This window comes from Gloeophyllum trabeum, assembly GCF_000344685.1.
Source record: "Gloeophyllum trabeum ATCC 11539 unplaced genomic scaffold GLOTRscaffold_00011, whole genome shotgun sequence".
NCBI lineage: Eukaryota > Fungi > Basidiomycota > Agaricomycetes > Gloeophyllales > Gloeophyllaceae > Gloeophyllum > Gloeophyllum trabeum.
In genome coordinates, this window is record NW_006920420.1 from 807,265 (window position 1) to 825,706 (window position 18,442).

The 18,442-nt window shown below is 56.4% G+C and overlaps 9 protein-coding genes across 9 annotated transcripts; 6 read left to right on the plus strand and 3 right to left on the minus strand.

Moving 5' to 3' along the window:
- Positions 1 to 340: 340 nt before the first annotated feature.
- On the plus strand, positions 341 to 1,089 carry GLOTRDRAFT_131414 (uncharacterized protein; the record flags this gene model as incomplete). Its single annotated transcript, XM_007870235.1, has 3 exons — positions 341 to 740; positions 778 to 924; positions 995 to 1,089. The coding sequence occupies 3 exons, from the start codon at positions 341 to 343 to the stop codon at positions 1,087 to 1,089; spliced, it is 642 nt and encodes a 213-aa protein (XP_007868426.1).
- Positions 1,090 to 1,427: 338 nt separating this feature from the next.
- Positions 1,428 to 2,673, plus strand: GLOTRDRAFT_79197 (uncharacterized protein; the record flags this gene model as incomplete). The annotated part of the gene is made up of 5 exons (XM_007870236.1): positions 1,428 to 1,523; positions 1,582 to 1,915; positions 1,992 to 2,332; positions 2,410 to 2,548; positions 2,612 to 2,673. Exons 1-5 carry the CDS (start codon positions 1,479 to 1,481, stop codon positions 2,671 to 2,673), a joined length of 921 nt encoding a protein of 306 aa, XP_007868427.1. The 5' UTR covers positions 1,428 to 1,478.
- A 568-nt stretch (positions 2,674 to 3,241) lies between these two features.
- GLOTRDRAFT_131416 (uncharacterized protein) lies at positions 3,242 to 3,990 on the plus strand (the record flags this gene model as incomplete). Its single annotated transcript, XM_007870237.1, has 3 exons — positions 3,242 to 3,620; positions 3,697 to 3,758; positions 3,808 to 3,990. 3 exons carry the CDS (start codon positions 3,242 to 3,244, stop codon positions 3,988 to 3,990), a joined length of 624 nt encoding a protein of 207 aa, XP_007868428.1.
- Positions 3,991 to 4,443: 453 nt separating this feature from the next.
- GLOTRDRAFT_107221 (uncharacterized protein) lies at positions 4,444 to 5,011 on the plus strand (the record flags this gene model as incomplete). Its single annotated transcript, XM_007870238.1, has 4 exons — positions 4,444 to 4,454; positions 4,509 to 4,533; positions 4,581 to 4,666; positions 4,726 to 5,011. The coding sequence occupies 4 exons, from the start codon at positions 4,444 to 4,446 to the stop codon at positions 5,009 to 5,011; spliced, it is 408 nt and encodes a 135-aa protein (XP_007868429.1).
- Positions 5,012 to 5,323: 312 nt separating this feature from the next.
- Positions 5,324 to 7,430, minus strand: GLOTRDRAFT_63784 (P-loop containing nucleoside triphosphate hydrolase protein; the record flags this gene model as incomplete). The annotated part of the gene is made up of 9 exons (XM_007870239.1): positions 7,422 to 7,430; positions 7,334 to 7,369; positions 7,206 to 7,282; positions 6,830 to 7,148; positions 6,522 to 6,760; positions 6,244 to 6,454; positions 6,039 to 6,160; positions 5,637 to 5,941; positions 5,324 to 5,561 (listed from the first exon to the last, which is right to left on the minus strand). Coding segments are annotated over exons 4-9 (1,398 nt in total), but the record flags the coding sequence as incomplete, so codon positions are not given.
- Positions 7,431 to 7,663: 233 nt separating this feature from the next.
- GLOTRDRAFT_63785 (3 2 5-bisphosphate nucleotidase HAL2) lies at positions 7,664 to 9,106 on the minus strand. The gene is made up of 5 exons (XM_007870240.1): positions 8,894 to 9,106; positions 8,571 to 8,846; positions 8,320 to 8,519; positions 8,009 to 8,260; positions 7,664 to 7,954 (listed from the first exon to the last, which is right to left on the minus strand). The coding sequence occupies exons 1-5, from the start codon at positions 9,027 to 9,029 to the stop codon at positions 7,751 to 7,753; spliced, it is 1,068 nt and encodes a 355-aa protein (XP_007868431.1). The 5' UTR covers positions 9,030 to 9,106; the 3' UTR covers positions 7,664 to 7,750.
- Positions 9,107 to 9,571: 465 nt separating this feature from the next.
- GLOTRDRAFT_140057 (elongation factor G, mitochondrial) lies at positions 9,572 to 13,069 on the plus strand (the record flags this gene model as incomplete). The annotated part of the gene is made up of 11 exons (XM_007870241.1): positions 9,572 to 9,877; positions 10,194 to 10,353; positions 10,407 to 10,495; positions 10,551 to 10,627; positions 10,679 to 10,834; positions 10,886 to 11,408; positions 11,461 to 11,559; positions 11,613 to 11,756; positions 11,809 to 12,328; positions 12,380 to 12,549; positions 12,605 to 13,069. 11 exons carry the CDS (start codon positions 9,572 to 9,574, stop codon positions 12,683 to 12,685), a joined length of 2,325 nt encoding a protein of 774 aa, XP_007868432.1. The 3' UTR covers positions 12,686 to 13,069.
- Positions 13,070 to 14,808: 1,739 nt separating this feature from the next.
- GLOTRDRAFT_95158 (uncharacterized protein) lies at positions 14,809 to 16,278 on the plus strand (the record flags this gene model as incomplete). Its single annotated transcript, XM_007870242.1, has 11 exons — positions 14,809 to 14,832; positions 14,882 to 14,902; positions 14,927 to 14,988; positions 15,018 to 15,287; positions 15,339 to 15,360; positions 15,423 to 15,501; positions 15,556 to 15,735; positions 15,788 to 15,875; positions 15,927 to 16,020; positions 16,108 to 16,120; positions 16,184 to 16,278. 11 exons carry the CDS (start codon positions 14,809 to 14,811, stop codon positions 16,276 to 16,278), a joined length of 948 nt encoding a protein of 315 aa, XP_007868433.1.
- A 550-nt stretch (positions 16,279 to 16,828) lies between these two features.
- GLOTRDRAFT_63792 (WD40 repeat-like protein) lies at positions 16,829 to 18,319 on the minus strand. The gene is made up of 7 exons (XM_007870243.1): positions 18,291 to 18,319; positions 18,184 to 18,240; positions 18,007 to 18,128; positions 17,796 to 17,953; positions 17,642 to 17,731; positions 17,260 to 17,582; positions 16,829 to 17,195 (listed from the first exon to the last, which is right to left on the minus strand). The coding sequence occupies exons 1-7, from the start codon at positions 18,291 to 18,293 to the stop codon at positions 16,947 to 16,949; spliced, it is 1,002 nt and encodes a 333-aa protein (XP_007868434.1). The 5' UTR covers positions 18,294 to 18,319; the 3' UTR covers positions 16,829 to 16,946.
- Between the last annotated feature and the right edge of the window lie 123 nt (positions 18,320 to 18,442).

Genomic DNA, 18,442 nt, shown 5'->3' on the forward strand with positions numbered 1-18,442 from the left:
CAGATCAACGTATTTGTGAGCTCGCTCGACAACCCGACGCTGTACAACTGGTGAATCAATTTACATTACTCCTGTACTAAACATTACGCTGATGCCTGATTTGTCCTCGAATACAGGTGGCTCCACGGGTGCTTATGGTATTGGCGGTGTCGCGGACCCGCTCGTTGCTACTTCGCTTGCTTCAGACGACGCGTCCTGGTGATACTTCTACTTCCTCCCCCTCGGCATAAACGCCCTCAACTTCTTCTTCGCCGGTTACCATCTTCCTCCCCATCTCCTCCGAAAAGCAGGCCCATCTCGATCAAGAACGCAGCACCAGGCCCAAGCACAGCACAGACCCATGAACCACCAACCACCGAAACAGCACCAGCACCAGCACTCGAACCCAACCCGTACCCAGATCCTAGCAGAAACCCTACGCAACAAATCCACACTCCTCACCTCGCTCTTTATTCTCTCCTACCAGGGCGCGGAAGTCGCCCTGGGCGGTTGGATCGTATCCTTGCTCATGAGCGCGCGCGGCGGCGACGCCGCGACCGTCGGGTACGTGGCGTCAGGCTTCTGTGGTGGCATCGCCCTGGGCCGCTTCATCCTCAGCGGGCTCTGCGGCGCGTGGGCCGAGCGCCGCGCCGTCGTCGCGCTCCTCGCGGGCACGGTGGGCATGGAGATCCTCGTCTGCCTCGTACCGAATGTTATCGGGCGCGGGATGAGCGTCGCGCTTGCGGGGTTTTTTACTGGGCGTAAACGATCTCCCATTTACTTGTCTTGGCATTGAAGTTGACGGAGCGCGCCACACCCGTGCACAATGGACGTCGTCACCCGCCTGCTCTCGCGCAAACTGCACGTCTCCTCGCTCTCCTTCATCGCCGCGTTCGGGCAGGGCGCTCTGGCCGTTCACCGCGGGCTTCATTGCGCAGTTCAAAGGTCCGTTGTCTCCCCATTTATCCCAACACCAAGTGCAGTCACGAGAGCTAACGATTGATAATTCACTCAGGACCGTTTGTCGTGCACCCCGCGGCGATCGGGAGCTGCGTCCTGATGGAGGTGCTCTGGCTCCTCCTGCCAAAGGTCCCCAAGAGGGCCATCTAAGCACGGTCCAGCGCGGCGATGAATATGCAATTTTGTGTAGATTCGGTCAAGGGCGGTTGGTAAATACCATTCCGAGGGACGGCAGCCAATCCCGTGCCGCCGGAAGCCCTCGAATTCTCCAGAGTCGCACGGGGGCGGCGTTCCGCTATCACCTGCGCTACGTGTGTAAATGGTCATGGTGGATGCACACATTGTAAAAATAACAACACGCGCTCGCACCCGGAGTCCTGATGCCAAAGATAACACTCCGGTCTGCGATGGACGTCATAGGATCTGTAAGCTACGGGACGCGGGGTGGGATATAAGGCTGGGATGTCACAGGCGGTCCTACCATTCTCAGACTATCTGTCTATCCCATACTGTCAACCCCGAACTCTGAGCTCGTCAAGATGGCCGCGCAGCTAGCATGGATCGGGCTCGGTAACATGGGCCGGGTACGCGCTCCCCCTCCCCCTCACCGAGACTCGGCTCACCCGCCCGGACGACCCGCAGGGCATGTGCAAAAACCTCATCGAGAAAGGCAACCTCTCCAAGCCGCTCATCATCTACAACCGCACGCGCAAGCGCGCGGACGACCTCTCCGCGACGACGGGCGGGCAGACCGCGGTCGCGGCGACGATCGCGGAGGCCGTGGCGCGCGCGGACATCATCTTCACGTGCGTGGGCGACGACAAGGCGATCGCGGACACGCTCGCGCAGGCGGTGGCGGGCCCCGCGCGCGTGCGGGGGAAGCTGTTCGTCGACTGCTCGACGGTGCACCCGGACACGACCGCGCAGCTCGCGAAGGTGTGCAACGCGCAGGGCGCGGAGTTCGTCGCGATGCCAGGTGCGCATGTTCACAAGCAGGAAGAGGCCGTGCCGAAACTGACACTGACACTGACACTGACGTTGCGCCCTGACAGTGTTCGGCGCGCCCGCGATGGCGGACAACGGCCAGCTCGTGTGCGTGCTCGCCGGGCCTGCCGCCGCGGTCGACAAGGTCCGGCCGTACACCACCGGCGTCGTGGGCCGCGCCGTCATCGACTTCAGCGGCCAGCCGCAGAGCAAAGCGACTCTCCTCAAGATCATCGGGAACACGTTCATCCTGAACATGGTCGAGACGCTCGCGCAGGGGCACGCGCTCGCAGAGAAGAGCGGGTTGGGGGTAGATAATCTGCAGCAGTTCATCGAGACGATGTTCCCCGGGCCGTACTTTGCGTATTCGAAGCGGATGTCGACGGGGGATTACTATAAGCGCGAGGAGGTGAGTGGGCAGGCTGGGATTTCGCGTTGGTGTCAGGATGCGTGGGTGAGAGCGCTGACTCGTATGGGGTGATGTAGCCGCTGTTCGCTGTCGACCTGGCGCGGAAGGACGCGAAGCACGCGCTGGCCATCGCCAAGGCGTCCGGAACGAGCCTCAGGAACATGGAGGTGGCCGATAGCCACCTCGAAGCCGTGCAAAAACACATGGGATCCAAGGGTAAGCACCAGCGTCACCCTATGTGCGAGGAAGAATGGAGCTGATGTTTTGTGTGCTTGGAAGGCGATATCGCGGGCATCTACGGGGCTGTGAGGCAGGAGAGCGGGCTTCCTTTCGAGGTGTAGAGGAAATGTTGGGACGGACCTTGCATGGGAGAAGTTGATCGAGAAAGTTGTAATTGTATCTGAGCGTTAAGATCACTATGGCCTTGTGGATCTGGTTGGACGGAACCGCCCTTCCTTTGCGATATTGCGCCGGGTAAGTACGGATCTAAGAGCCATTGCTGGCCCGAGATGCAAGGCAGCTTTCTCCCAGCGGCGCTCGTAGACATGAAGATTACCTTCGTTCCAACATCCCAATGTAACAGCGTATACAGCTGCAGGTCTCAGCGTGTCTACATGCGCTATTACAACGGGACACACAAACGGGCTTGCCCGATGGAATCCAACCGCTGGACTCGGAGAGGGTGGAAAGACAAGGGGATACACCCAGGAGGCCCGCGGCATAGCGAACCCCGGAAGTGCGGGTCCTACGCAATCCGAGCTCAGGTTCGAATTTCAAAACCGGCCCAATCGCATCCCCGCAACTCTCGAGCGGTCGGTCCTCCCCAAGTCGCTACCATCTCCCGAGCGCGTACGCATCCCCCCGCTCGCCGCGCCCACCCCCCACGCATGCTCCACAGCGCGGCCGAGGATGACGCGAGACGCGAGGGACGCTGATTGGAGGGCCGGCGCGGGGGATATAAGACCAGAGCGTTCGACAATATCCCTAGACACCGAGCTCGCGAAGACGGCGCCGCAGGTTGCATGGATCGGGCGGGGTGTCAACAGGCCGGGTACGCCCCGCCCCGCCCCCCCTTCTTCCCCCACTCACCCCCGCTCGCAGGCCACGGCCAAGAACCTCATCACGCACGGGGCCCTCTCCGCCCTCTGCCGCGCGGCCGCCCTCGTCGGCGCCGCGGACACCGTGTTCTTCTGCGTGGGGAGCGACGCGGCGGTCGGGCGCGCGGGGAGGTGTTCGTCGACTGCTGGACGGTGCACCCGCGCGGGGGTGGGGTCCGTCGCGACGCCCGGTGCGTGCGTCGCAAGGGGGGCGGGTTGAGTGACAGTGGATGGGGGCATCCGTGTTCGGCTCGCGCGCGAGGGCAGACGACCGCCAGCTCGCGGCCGTGCCCGCGGCGGACCAAATCCTGCCCTGCACGACCGGCGTCGTCTGCGGCGCGCTGATCGAGCTGCGCGGGCACGGCGGCGCTGCTGCAGATCGTCGGGAACACGCTCGCGCTGAACATGGTCGAGGCGCTCGCGGGCCCGGTGGATGTGGTGAGGAAGGACGCGAGGCATATGTTGGCGCTGGCGGAGGCGACAGGGACGAGGCTGAGGAATATAGAAAACGTGGATCTTCACGTAGAGGCCGTGCAGAAGCACACGAACCGCAAGTGGTGAGCACCGACGTCTACCGCCAACGAAACTGATGTATGAATACCTGAAGGGGACAGAGCGGGCTTCCATTCGAGAACTAGAAGAAATGTCAGGACGAAGCTAGAGGTGGTGTAATTATACCCGGGCATAGAGATAACGAGGGAGACGGTCTTCATTTGCGCAAGACGATCGTGCAGGGAAGTGCCCTTAAGGCAATTATAGCTCAGGGATGGCAGAGAGAGACTTGCTTTCAGCTTGAACTGAAGGAAAGGCTCGTTGTTGTAAAAGATAGATGTGACGTTACAAGAGGTAGAATGCAAGTCCGAGGAAGCGATGACATCAAGCGAGTGGCGGTGCAGCTGATCTCCGATCTCGAGGCTGCCGCTCCATCCCGCCCTCTCTCCCATCCATCCTGTACCCTGACCCTTACGCTCCTTTCCACCTCCGCCGAGTCGAGCACCGCGTTTGAGACAAAACATGCCTGGCTGGTGCGTCTGTTTGCCTTGAACTCCCGGTTTGTGCGCTGCAACGGTCTGCAACAGGGTCGATTTTCTCTCCTTCATCCTCGTACGTCCGGTTGTTATCACCCGTCACATCTCACCCAAGCTGCGCAGACCGCAGGCCTCTTCGGCGGGGCCATCGTCGCCGCCATCTACGCCGCCAACGCCATCTCCAAAGCCGCCGAAAACACCAAAGCATCGTACGCCCCTCCCCTCTTCCCTCCTCTCCCCTCTCTCCCCTTATCCCTCCCCCAACCAGACTGAAAGCAAAGGGCGTCAACATCTCCAAGTCCGGCATGTCCGTCAAGACCTCCGCGCGCTACACCCGCGAGGACTACATCGACGCGACCCAGCGCGGCTTCATCAAGAGCATCTCCGCCGCCTCCTTCGGCCAGCACGACCCCACCACCCCCCAGCCGCCCGTGCTCGAGCGCCGCGACTCGGCCGCGAGCACAAACAGCGTCGCGAGTATCGGCGACAAGGAGCGCAAGCACCGCTTGTTCGGGATGAGGAGGACCCACAGCAGCGCGGGGAGCGGCAAGTGAGCGGGCACAAGAGCGAGTTGACAGGCCTCGGGTGATATATATACTACACGGACTCTGCGTGCTAAAAGGCGTCTCGCCGTTGCTTTGTGCTTTGTCCTGCTCTGCCGCGTTCTGTTGGTACTCGTACGGAAGTGTACAACTATTCCTATTTATTCACGTCGATGACACAAACACAAACGACCGCAAGAGACCCATATGCATGTGACCATGGCACCCCTACCCAGCCATAAACGTCCCCTCCAACCCCACCCCCTCTCCCTCTCCCTCATCCACCTCCATCCCCCCCGCCCCCTCCTTCTCCCTCCTCGCCGCCCGCCTGCTCTTCTTCGCCTCGCGCTTCAGCACCCGCCGGCTCAGCGGGTTGCGCCCCGCCATCGCCGCGTGCCCGTCGCCCACGTCCTTCGACCGCCGGAGGCGCTTCGGCGCGCGCGGGACCGTCTCCGTCTCCGAGTCTACCATGGAAGGCGACGGGGGCGGGGAGCGCGAGCGCGAGCGCGGGCGTTTGCGCTGCAGCGCAGCGGGAGCGGGCTCGTCCGCTTCCATCGCGGCGCTGCGACGGGCGGGGGAGGGAGAGATGGGATGAGCAAGCGCACACGGGACGGTTCGAGGTACACGCGCGACCTACCCGTCCTCCTCCATCCCCGCCCCCGCCCCCGCCCCCGCCGCCTCCTCGACCTGCATCTCCGCGTCCTCCCACGCGCCCCGGTCCGCCTGGCCGAACAGGCCCTCGATGGTGAACGCCGGCGCGAACGCGCCCACGATCTTCGCCTCGCCCACGCTCTCCGCGCCCCGCGCGACCTGCCCGTCCCCGTCTTTGGAGGGGAGCAGCGACGGGTGCACCGCGGGCGGCCGCGTGCAGTACGGGATCTTTTGGTGGTTCCAGTCCGTGAGGACGTGGCGCGCGGTGGCGAGGAGGTCGGGGGTGCCGCCCTAGCCGGGGGGGGGACGTTAGTGTTTGTGTGGGTGGGGTTAGTGGGAAGAGCAGGGAGAGGGTCGGGGATAGGGGGAGACGGGGAAAGAGACGGACCTTGAGCAGCCGCCCCGTGGTCATCGCGAGCATGGTGAGGAACTCGAGCGTCGAGCCGAACGGCGGGAGGTTGTATATCTTCTGCAACGTCTCCTTCTCCGTCCTCGCTACAATCTCCTCCACTACACGCCACCACCCACACAACACGCCATCGAATCAAGTCAGCCTCGGTTCTGCGCGCAAGGCCGAAGGGGGCAAGGCGCACCGACGGCGATCGGATCCTCCACGTCCTCGACCTTGACGACGTTCCGGAGGAGCACGCTCCCCTTCCTGCCCGTGCCCTTGCCGTTATCATCCCAGTCGTCGTCGTCGTCGTCGAAGACGACGCCGGGCGAGTCGACGATGCGCAGCCCGCGCTCGAGCTGCACGCTCTGCAGCTCCCGCGTGTGCCCCGGCTGCGCCGCGACGCCGCACGCCTGTCCGCGCCCCACCCCGCGTCAGCCCTTCAACCCCACCGCAGACACCCGCGCAGGCACGGCGCACCTTGGACCGCTTGAGCGAGTTGATGAGGCTGCTCTTCCCGACGTTCGGGTAGCCCACGACGCCGACGGTGAGGCTCTGCGCGTGCGGCTTGTACGCCTTGAGCAGGCGCAGCAGCGCGGGCGCCGTCGCGGTGGACAGGTTGCTGCGCTGCGTGGAGGGCGCGCAGCGGAAGGGCAGCGTCGGCGTCGTGTGCCGCAGGTAGCGCAGCCACTGTTGCGCGTTCTCGCGCGGGACGAGGTCTGCACGCGTGCATGCGGGTGGTGGGTTGGTTGGGAGGAAGAAGGGGGAGGGAGGGGAGACGGACTGACCGATCTTGTTCAGCACGAAGACGAGCTTCTTGCCCTCGCTCTCGCGCCGCCGCACCTCCTCCTCGACGAGCCGGCTGCGGCACCCCTCCGGGTCGCGCGCGTCGAGCACGAGGACGACGATGTCGCTCTGGTCGATCACCTTGTGCAGCGCGCGGAGGTGGTGTCTTCTCAGCTGCTCCTTCGTCTTGCCCGCGTTCGCACCAGAGGCGGAGGGGTCGTCGGGGTTGGGTTCGGCGTGGGCGGCGAGCTGCGCGAGCGAGGAGAGCGTCGGCTCGGAGGCCATGGGCGTGTCCGGGTCGGCGCGGTGGAGGGTGGGCGACTGTTTGCGTTGTCTAGCGCGTGCGAGGGGATGCGGAGGAGGGGAGAGGGTACTCACCAGTCTGATGCGCTCTTTCTCGGCATTGCGCACTTTGAGGTCGGGCAGGCGCGGGATGCCAGGGTCTTTCTTCAGTTCTGTTGAAAGTATAGGATGATACATGCGTATGATTTTGATGAGATACGTACTCGTCTTGGTAGGAACGGCGATCTTCTTGGTGTGCTCTAGGTCTTTCGTTAGGCTGGTGTGAGGTCAGTTTTGAGTGGGAAATTTTACTGTTTCTCCCCATGCTTTGTCCGAGTATTCCGTTCAGGTTCTACGAACGGTAGGGCCGAGTAGAAGAGGGATAGATGTCTTGAGGCGAAGGCTTTGTGCAAATCGTCCGAAAGGAGTGTGTACACGATCTACATCAGCGCGTGCCACAATTCTGCGGCACGTTTTTTAGTCGCCGAGGACTACACCGTCTGTGGCAGCGTTCAAGCACCGGTATAGATGGTTTCTGTCACAGACGGTGGCGATTGACACACCGTAACTGGAATCTTTCCCTGTAATGAACTCGGGAGAGAGACAAAACACAGCTTAGGACTACAAAGGCTAGAAATACACTACAGATTTCCTTTTGATTTCGCTTCTTCCTCCTTCGCCTGCTTAACCGCAGCAAGGACCTTCACATGAGCCGCCTTACCGGCAGCAATGACCCCGTAGTTTTCCCCCAACGTACGTCCGAGACCGAAGTCCAGCGGCTCTCCTCTCGAGTCGGTAATGACGCCGCCGGCTTCCTCTACCAGAACTGATCCCGATGCGTGGTCCTAAGATGCACATGAGTTTTGTAATAAAACACTTGCAAAGAAGGATAGACGTACCCAGATCTTCTCTTTATACCCAACACCTGTGGGCATCCGGAGGTAGACACCCCCGTCGCCCCTGGCAAGGCAGCAGTACTTGGCCTGGCTGTCCATCCGGATCGGCGCGCGCTTGATCCCGAGGAGTTGGGCGACGCGGTCGTTGAATGAATGGGAGGAATGCGCAGCCTCGACCGACTCGAGGAAGTTGAGCTCCTCGTCGGCGAAGGTGGGGATCTTGAGGGGTCTGGGGTCGGATCCGGACATGGTCAGCTACATGTCATGGAAGTGAGTACAGAGATAGCAACGGTCAGGGGAAAGGCGGTACCCACCTGTTTGGACCCGTGTCCGCGGATACCGACGAATATGCAGCCCCTTGGGCCGTCAGGGTTGGATGCGTCCACGGGGAGGTTGGGGCAGCCCATGACTCCGAGCTGGACCTTCGCGTCCACAATCAGGGCCAGACAGACGGCGTACTGCTCTCCGCGGAGGAAACCCTTGGTGCCGTCGATAGGGTCAAGCGTCCACATACCTACCTTGAAGTCAGCACAGGTTGAGATGCATGACTCGGCAAGAGACTCACGTCCGGTCCGTCCGCCTTCATATGTCCCTCGGTCAATCGCATCTAGCAGCTCATCCGCTGTGCGTGACTGCCCAGGACCGAGACCCCACTCCGCCATCTCCCCGATCCCGAGCTCCGCCGTCAATGTCTCGTTTGCGAGCTCCACAATGCGGTTCTTGAGCGTTGCTCCGGACTCGACGCGGAGGTCGTTCGCATCCTCTTCACCCACGATGGGGTCATCGGGGAAGGCACGCCCAAGGATGGTGTTGACCACAGCCTGCGCAGCAAAATCGCCCGCTAGCATAGAATGAGCATTAGTGACATTTTAATGACTATATGCGTACCAGTCACCGGCGACTTGTCGCCCTTCACCAGGGTCTCATTCTTCACGAGCTTATTGAACACCGACGAGGTGAGCATGCACGCCCGGCGCACCGCCGCGACGGCGACCTGCTCCTCCGCAGCAAAGTTGAGAGACATTATCGGGCGTATGAAGTTGGTCGTTTACCGTACGGCAGAGGTGCGTCTTATAGCAGCCGCCGACATAAATCGCGTTGCAGAGAATGGCTGGTGCAGAAGGGAGGGGCCAATTCCATAAATTGATCACGTGGGCGGGACGCGGCTCACTCAGCGCGTGCGATGCGCGTCGGGACAGCCAGTCAGAGCGCTCTGAATGAGGATTTTATGGAATTGTGTCGTTGGGGAGTGATGAGGACGCGATGGAGTTTCGTCAAAACTATGGCATGGGATGATGTGTAGGTACATGGATTCTCAGAGTTTAGCCTGTGTGCACAAGCTCAGTCTTGTCACAAAATCGAGAGTAGATTGTGGAGTACTACCAAGAATACCATTCAGCAAAATTAGGTATACATGCCCTTCAGAAGTGAGTCCCAGAGCATACCGATCCAAAGGCGAGGGAAAGAAAACATATCCCAAACAGGTAAATGTCCTTACATAAACGCCACGTGATGCAGCCCAAAAGTTTCGCTGCCGACTTGGTTTGCAGAGGTGCAGCCTTGAGCATGGCCACCATCGCATCTGCTGTCCGCCAGCCATGCCTGAGGCGGCTGTGCAGGGCAACCCACGGTGATATCTTCTCTGGATGGTCTCTTGGAGGACGTCGCGCAGCCTCGGTAGCCACCGCGGCGAAGTTGAAGGAGGAGGTCGCGGAGGCACCCACCTACCCGACTTACGAGCTCTCGGACAAGGACTTGCAACGCCTCGCAAAGCAACGCAATATTGGCGTTTCGGCGCATATAGACTCTGGGAAGACGACCCTGACGGAACGGATATTGTATTATACTGGTAGAATCCGGGAGATTCACGAGGTTCGTTCGTTTCTTCTGGTGTGCTAGACGGACGCGGGGCCTTCGTTATTCAAGACTCCTCGTTCGTTCCAGCCATGACTTTATCTCAACATTAAATAATAGAATGGGGACGGCAGGCATGGAGCCTCAGATACCGCGCCTTTGGTCCGGCGCAATGTCTGACTTTCCATCCCGGCCATTCTCTGCACCAGTACCTTTCCCCGGACTTCACTGTGCTTCGTCAGGACGAGGAGCACTGAATGTCGGGGACTCGGTGATCGTGCACACCTCATATGTTGGATTCCGAAGTAAAAGAACGACGCTGAACACGCAATAGGTTCGCGGTCGTGATGCTGTTGGCGCCAAGATGGATAGTATGGAGCTGGAGCGGGAGAAGGGTATCACCATTCAAAGCGCAGCAACCTTCTGCGACTGGACTGCCAAGTTACCCACCGGCGAACAAGAAAAGTATGCTATTAATATTATTGATACACCTGGTAAGTCACGAAGGCATGCCTGCACGATTTCTCGATCAACCTGTTGCACATAGGCCACGTCGACTTTACGATAGAAGTAGAACGAGCCTTGCGAGTTTTGGATGGTGCAATTCTGGTTTTATGCGCGGTTGCTGGAGTCCAAGTGAGTGTACCCCCTTCAATCACCTCTCTTCCAGTGCTTATGCAGGCGACACCAGAGTCAAACAACGACAGTGGACAGGCAAATGCGACGGTATAATGTTCCTAGGATCTCATTTATAAACAAGATGGACAGGTAACCTCTAAACAACGCCTGCCGATGTCCAGCGCTCACATACTCCTACAGACCTGGAGCTAATCCATGGCGCGTCATTGGTCAAATTCGGTCAAAACTCCGTATCGCTGCTGCTGCTGTGCATGTCCCCATCGGCGTGGAGGACGAGTTCAGAGGTGTCGTCGATTTGGTCCGTTGGAAAGCCGTTTACAACGAAGGCGAGAAAGGGTATGGTTGTCTGCGTATCATGTATAATGTTTGCCCTTAACCTCCCCATAGCGTTAATATCCGCGAAACGGACGAGATACCCGCCGAGGTTTTGGATCTGGCTAAGCAGAAGCGTACGGAACTCATCGAACAACTCGCTGAAGTGGACGACGAGATCGGTGAAATATTTCTCAACGATGAAGAGCCGTCCTTGGAGCAACTGGTCTCTGCCATCCGGCGAGCCACGGTCGGCCTCAAGTTCTCCCCGGTCTTCCTCGGCTCTGCCATCAAGAATACGGGTGTCCAGCCGCTCCTCGACGGTGTCTGCGCCTACCTGCCGAACCCAGCCGAAAGCCTCGTCACTGCGCACGACACCTCGCAGCCTGTATCTTCCCCGCCGGTGCCCCTCGCTCCCGCAGCCGCTGCGCCCTTGGTAGCGCTGGCGTTCAAGCTGGAGGAAGGACGTTTCGGTCAGCTGACTTACATGCGGGTGTACCAGGGTAGCCTCAGGAAGGGCGGACACATCTATCATGCTAGAACTGGCAAGAAGGTTAAGGTGCCCCGTCTTGTACGCATGCACAGTAACGAGATGGAGGTAAGAGAAGATCACACTCGTCTTCTGTAAAGATGATCAATGATGGCTCCAGGATATCGATGAAATTGGACCTGGCGAAATTTGCGCTATGTTTGGCGTCGAGTGCGCGTCTGGAGATACCTTCACTGATGGTTCTACGTCATTTTCAATGGTATGTTTGTTTTGACATTCATCAGGTGACGGTGTCCCTGATCCGTCCTATAGACTTCTATGTACGTTCCCGAACCTGTTATCTCTCTGGCTCTCAAGCCGGTGGGAACTGAGTCGCCGAACTTCTCTCGTGCTTTGAACCGATTCCAAAAAGAAGATCCGACGTTCAAAGTCCACATTGATCATGAGAGCAAAGAGGTACTGTCTTTCCCCATCGAAAAGCGCGATCCAGGTACTTACCTTCGCCTAGACTATCATCTCTGGTATGGGCGAGCTTCACCTCGAAATCTACGTGGAGCGCATGAGGCGTGAGTACAACGTCGAGTGCACTACCGGCAAGCCCAAGGTTGCCTTCCGGGAGACTGTCACGCAGCGAGCAGACTTCACGTACACCCACAAGAAGCAGACCGGTGGTGCGGGTCAGTACGCGAAGGTTATTGGGTACATCGAGCCCTGTGAGCCGGATCCCGAGACCGGGAAGGATGTCGACTTCGAGAGCGTCGTTATGAGCGGCAATGTCCCGTCTAACTACATCCCGGCGGTCGAGAAAGGTTTCTATGAAGCTTTGGAAAAGGGTTCGCTTTCGGGCAACCCTGTATCTGGAGTTCGCATGGTGCTGAAGGATGGTGGTTTCCACGTTGTTGACTCGTCCGAGTTGGCTTTCCGTCTCGCCACTATCGGTGCCTTCCGTGAGATATACTCTAAGGCGGCTCCTGTCATCCTGGAGCCGATTATGACGGTTGAGGTCGTTGCACCTATTGAGTTCCAAAGTATGTGGGTTTCACCATGTATCATCTGACTGGACTCACGGTCGCATTTAGGTGCTGTAATTGGTGGCTTAAATTCGCGGCGTGGTACCATCATTGACAGCGAAGTCCGCGAGGACGAATTCACGTGTATAGCGGAGGTCGCATTGAACGACATGTTCGGCTACTCCAGTCAATTACGAGGAGCTACACAGGGTAAAGGCGAATTCAGTATGGAGTACAAGGTAGGTCTTACCAGAGTTGGGGCGGAGGCACATCCAGCTAACGAGCTCCCGTTAGACACATTTACCAGTGCTTCCGCATGTCCAGAAGGAGTTAGAGGAGGCTTATCGCAAGTCACTCCCTCAGGCGAAGAAGTAAACTGCTTGGTCGCCTCCGATACCGTAGACATCATCTACATTTATTTTGTCATCCACGCATTCGCTATCGACGGTGGCTGAACGCAATCCGACACTGAAAAGACGGGGATGCCATCATTTAGTATGATTCATTGCTCTTTCGGCCTAGAGACATTTAGTTCAAAATCATGTTTGAGTCTCTTCGAGATGGCGCTGATTTCCTGCAGACTGTCGCAGACCGTTGATAAATTACCTTGCGACTAGCAAGGTCTCCGCTGCGCTGCGCGTCGGGAATCGAGCCATCAAACCTGTATTTGTTTATGTTGTTTTGTGGCTACTACTTGTGGCGCATCATGCCTGTGCTGTCTTCTACGAGCTGAGGCTGCACTCATCCTTCATGCACGAGCTTTTCAACATTACAGACATTTGAGTAAATAATGGCACTAACGCTTGCGGAAAAGTTTTAGATAGCGAGTCCGTGACTTGGCCACTAGGACTTCTGAGGTGCTCCAAGTGTCAGTTGTGGCAGTGTAAGTGTCAGCTCGCCCAAGGTACCCACGACTGATTCCACCAAGTCCTCGCTCGAGATATCAAACTTCCCGGCCGGCAGTGCCATTAATTTTGCAAACGGCTGTAAGAATGGTTTGGTGAATGGGAAGAGTGGCAAAATAGTATAGTGTCCTCATCCTCACTACTCAGCTTAATCAGGAATCACAACTATAAATAAATCACAGTATATACATGTAAGCCATAAGTACAGATAGTAGAATTAAGAAAATCCATGTCATTCCATGGCTTATGATCATCATGAGGCCCAACAGACTGTAAGATGAAACTATGATGTGAGATGGATGCCAGATGTCCAGGCAACAGACATGCACCATTAGGCATTCTTGTAGAGGGGGTAAGTATCTCTTAGACTACTTAGGATACAACAGCACAGGACATTCTACCTGGCCCTAGATGGAGCTTGACTGAAAGAGAACCGGGGAAAACTTGGGTCCCCTACATTGCTAACAATATCCCTTGCATTATCTTACATGGTATAAATACTCTCCTTATGACGATTTGTGGACCCCCTGTACATGTAGCAGCCACAACATCTTGAACTTAGTGCAAGTTCTCAAGGTCAATTTCTTGAACAAAGGAGGGGTTAGTTGCCGGCGCCAGATGGCACTTCACGAGTTAGAAAACATCTTCACAGAGATCCAGGAGTCGGACGCGAGACGGATGGTTCTAGGAGCCTGACCCATCCTGCGCAGTCCGAGAGATGTCCCGTCTCCCGGAATGCGCAGGATGGTAATATTCAGCTGGCCTGCTAAACCACGGAAACCTCTACTTACAGTATTATGTTCGGCTGGCCACTGGCAGCCTGCACTGAGATCCGAGGCTCTCCAAGTACCCCTAACATCTATCACAATGCTAGTACTCTCTACACTGTTATAGGGGTTAGCAAGGTCCTATACAGAAAGTATATTATACACTGATCGGCCCCATCACACAAAGGAGGGGTAAGATGCCCGTACCAGACGGAGCTTCCGAGTGTCTGTCGGGCGCGTATTTAGTGTACTCACGACTGAAGTTGCTTCACCGGTGATTGGACGATCGCTGACATCTTCAAAATGATGATTCTCGCCGCCTGATGAATACTAATACTCTGCATCACAATTATTAGGAGATACTTCGGGCTACCCACAGATCGCAGCTATGCAGAATCAAGGGTTATGATCAAGGGTGAACCTGCGGCTTTCATATAGACACCTGGTGTCTCCGAAAGGGAGATCGTCCTGCTTCTGTGATTTCCTTGTAGCAACTGTCAAGATATTCTAAGCTGGTGGTTGCTCTTATACAAGCTGCACAGGTCACTAGTGCCTGTCCATCTGTTTCGCGGTTTCCCATCTACGCAAGTACGCGCCCCCACAATCTGGGACAGCTCCGTCAACACTGTTAGTATCATCAAGTGTTTCCACGCCGTGCGCTCTGCGTTATCTTTATAACTGGTACTGACAAAATATAGATTTGATCCCAATGACAGTGGTAATATATATTGCTCCGTGAGGACCCTGTATATACAAGACCATCACTTGCGCTCCTCAGGTACATCCAAATTGTTCACATACCTGCCAGTGCTCAGAGACGTCCAACATGCCTAGTTTGTCCCACAATCAGGTATGTCCATGACAGCGGTACTTATTCACACATTATTCATTTCTTTCAGTGGACTATCCTCCAGGCTGTGGTACGTGTATAGGATAATCTCCAGGTCCCATTATTACTGTTCATTCACTCGGAGCCGGCTGCCCTAGCTATCCACTTTGCTCTACGGTAAGTTATGGAAACTTCGCGCTTACTAGGGAACTCAACTCGATCCTTACAGGAGTGTATTCCGTCATATTTCTCGGATGCCTGTACATTTTCTTCTCCCAGTATAACGAGGCGCAACACAAGCGCCTGGTGCTGATCAATATTGTCCTATTTCTACTCTGTACAGCTCAGTGGGCCTCCTTTTTCCTCCTTGCACTCCTCACAACGGATCCCGTATCGGATTATACGGCTGCTGTGAAGCAGGCGTACGTCAAGGACATCCTCGTGGACCTGAATAGCTTGGCCAATACAGCTGCAGTGTAAGGCTTCTATCGCGAATCATGGAGAATCATATTCCTGACCCGAATCAGGTGTACTGCAGATGGTTTACTAGTAAGCTGCTATCTATGGTGTTCTTGGAGGATAAGAGTAGGTTCTCAACAGTATGCTCGCAGATATGGAGGTGCCGAAAGATATGGGGTGGCCGCTTGTCAGTAGTTGTCCTCCCTATCCTTGTCCTCATCGTAGGAGCAGGTTGGTTTGCACGGGCATCCTAGGTTGTATGTATACTGATAGAGGCTTCTGCAGGATGTGGAATCGTGAACTTCGTTACAATCACCATACAAATAGCGATGCAACATGCAAATGCTCTCGCCGACCCCTCACCGCCGCCGCTGTGGTTTACGCTGGCCAACATTTCTGCCGACGTAGAAATTGCTCTTGCTGCAGCCTCGTTTCTCGTGAATATGTTGATGACAGTGCTGATAGGTACCCAATGAAATATCTGTACATCACAAGCTGCTCATGCTCTACTCGTTAGGTGCAAGAATATGGTGGAACACCCGAGGACTCAATGAAATGTTTGGTCGCAATCAAAGGAAGGAATATATCCGAGTGATCTTGGTAGTGTAAGTTAACTCTCCATGGATGGATACTCCCGCTTTGACTGACCAATATAGTCTCGAGTCCGGCGCCGTCTACTCCTTGCTTCTTCTCTTGTCCATGATATTCACCGCCCTTGCCGGAGATTCAGCGAATAAATACAATGACTACGTGAGTAGGCCCCAAGATGAACCCCTTGCCCCGGACGTCTGATACCAACGTATTGGCATGCTAGACGAATACTATCAACTCAATCAGCTTCCAAGTTGTCGTTAGTCATTCTATTCACGCTCTCACATGGTCCCTCGCCTATCGACTAAAATTGCTATTGCAGGGTATATTTCCTACCGCCATCCTCCTCCTGGTACGGCTGGGATTCACGTCAGAAAACGCGACGAATTCTGCGGGGACCGGAGCGACCTTATCTAGATCGATGCAATTTGCCCCACGTCAAGCTATAAATATTTCGGCGCGGGACGAGGGGGTGCAGGAGCTCAGCTTAGGCCTCTCAGTCATGAATGGACCAAAACAGCATGGCTCCAGAAACCCGGGCATGTCCTCGAGCAGTGATGCGGTGGGATGCTTGGTATCGCTGTTCATCTGTTGTTCTCCGATCTACCGTCTCACACTACACCTCAGGTTTGAACAACAGTCTCTGGACAGCTGGAACATCCTTCTGACCCGCTGGCCCTGCCTTCCCAGTACCAGGTCCGCTTTGTGGACGTCTCGTCGCTCCCTCGCTGGGTGCGGTAGATATTCGGGCCTGTAGTCGTGTTGACGTACTGTTCGTGTTATTCCTTTCACTAGATACTTCCTGTCTATCAAACGTGTACGATCCGGGATCGCACCTTGGAAGATACATTGTTCAAGAGAGATGTGAGAACACGGTGATCTCACAGTAGACCTTGAACTTTAATTTCTCCCCATAAGAGTGTCCGATGTAATGCGCTGAAGCCCCTTACGGCAGGATATTCGCTGCCTCAAATGGCACACGCAACAGGTAGCGTCTTCGCTTCACTGCTAGTGACAGACCACTGATGACGAGAAAAACTAACTACACAACAAGATCCTACGACAAAGACGGGACGCCGACGAACTTAGCTGGTCATGTCACTCACGCACTCCCACGTCCCCTTCAAGTTCTCTTTCCACAGGGTCACCTTACCGTCCCCGCAGCTAACAGCCAAGATGTTCCCGGCAAGACTCCACGACACTCGCCATACGACGTCAGGGAACCTCGGCGGAGTAGCTGAGGCCGGCGTTACAGATGCGCCCGTAGGGTCGAGTGCCGTCTTGACCCATGGCGATGTCGGAGTGTCTTTGGTCCAAATAAACACAGTTTTATCCTGTAATGAGTGGTAATGATTCGGCGAAGTGTTTGGAAAGACAGAACTTAAATGCCGTGCGTACCTGAGAAGCAGTCGCAATATAACTTCTCGGCAGGCCAATGTTCGGTGCCCACGCGACATCCCGAACCCAGTCAGTGTGGCCTTCGAGTGTCTCCTCCTCGACCCAGGAATGCGACTCCTCGTTGAACGCCCAGATCTTCACGAGGTTATCGCAGCCCGCGCTGGCGAATCGCTTGACTGTTTGTAACGTGGGTGGAGCCTGGCCTGGAACCGTATTATTCTGCGGCACGATCAGTGAGCCTGGCTGTACGGCCGGAGCCCAGGAGATGGCGTTGCAGCCGATGGCGTGGCCATTGAAGGCGTCGAAGTCCCATTGGCCGTCATCTAGGTAGTGCAGGATGGTAAAGGCGACTGGATCGGGTCGTTAATCGGGTGGGACGTACTTTTGAACGTCACGACAGATATTTTGCCGTCGGAGGATGCGCATGCGAGGATGGGTCCCAACTCGTGTGGTGCCCATGACACGGAATTAACTAGAACAGGGCAACAAAGTACACCCTTAATCTGAGACGCCGGGTGGAATAGAAAGCCTCGTACCTGAAGCAGTATGATACGTGTGCTCCTTAATCTTCGTCCAACCCGCTCCAGGAGCTTGCTCCTTCCAGATCAACACCTTCCCATCGTAAGAACACGACGCCAAAATAGAGCCATATTTCGGATGTCCCCATGCGACCTGCCATACAGGTCCTGTGTGCCTTGCTGAAGGTCAACAAATGGGCGTCTGCTACGACCGCCGAGACTTACTTACCCCCTCAGCGTGTGCCCCGGGGTCTTGCGAGCCTCTCCTTCCACAATGTCGAAGACCTTCACTGTTCGGTCAGATGAGCAAGTGGCCAACCGTTTCCCGTAGTAGTCCAGCTGGGCATCATGCTGCAGCAGACGTCAGAAACCAGTATACCATTGGAAGCTGCAGGCAGACGCGTACAATCATGTCTTCATGAGCCGTTTCCACAGGGATTGGTTCGCTAGCATTTGCTGCTGCCTAAAGATTCGTGAATAACAGCAGTCTAAGCTAAAGACGCGTCGACTGACCATCTTGAACAGCCGTACCAACCCGAACAGATGTGGGACTTTGAGACTTCGACGTTCATGGAAACGTGGCTGCTTGGTTCTATTTGCTACTGCCCGCATTCGGAAGCTACCTTCCCAATTTGGCATGTACAGTATGTTTCCCCTGTACTTCT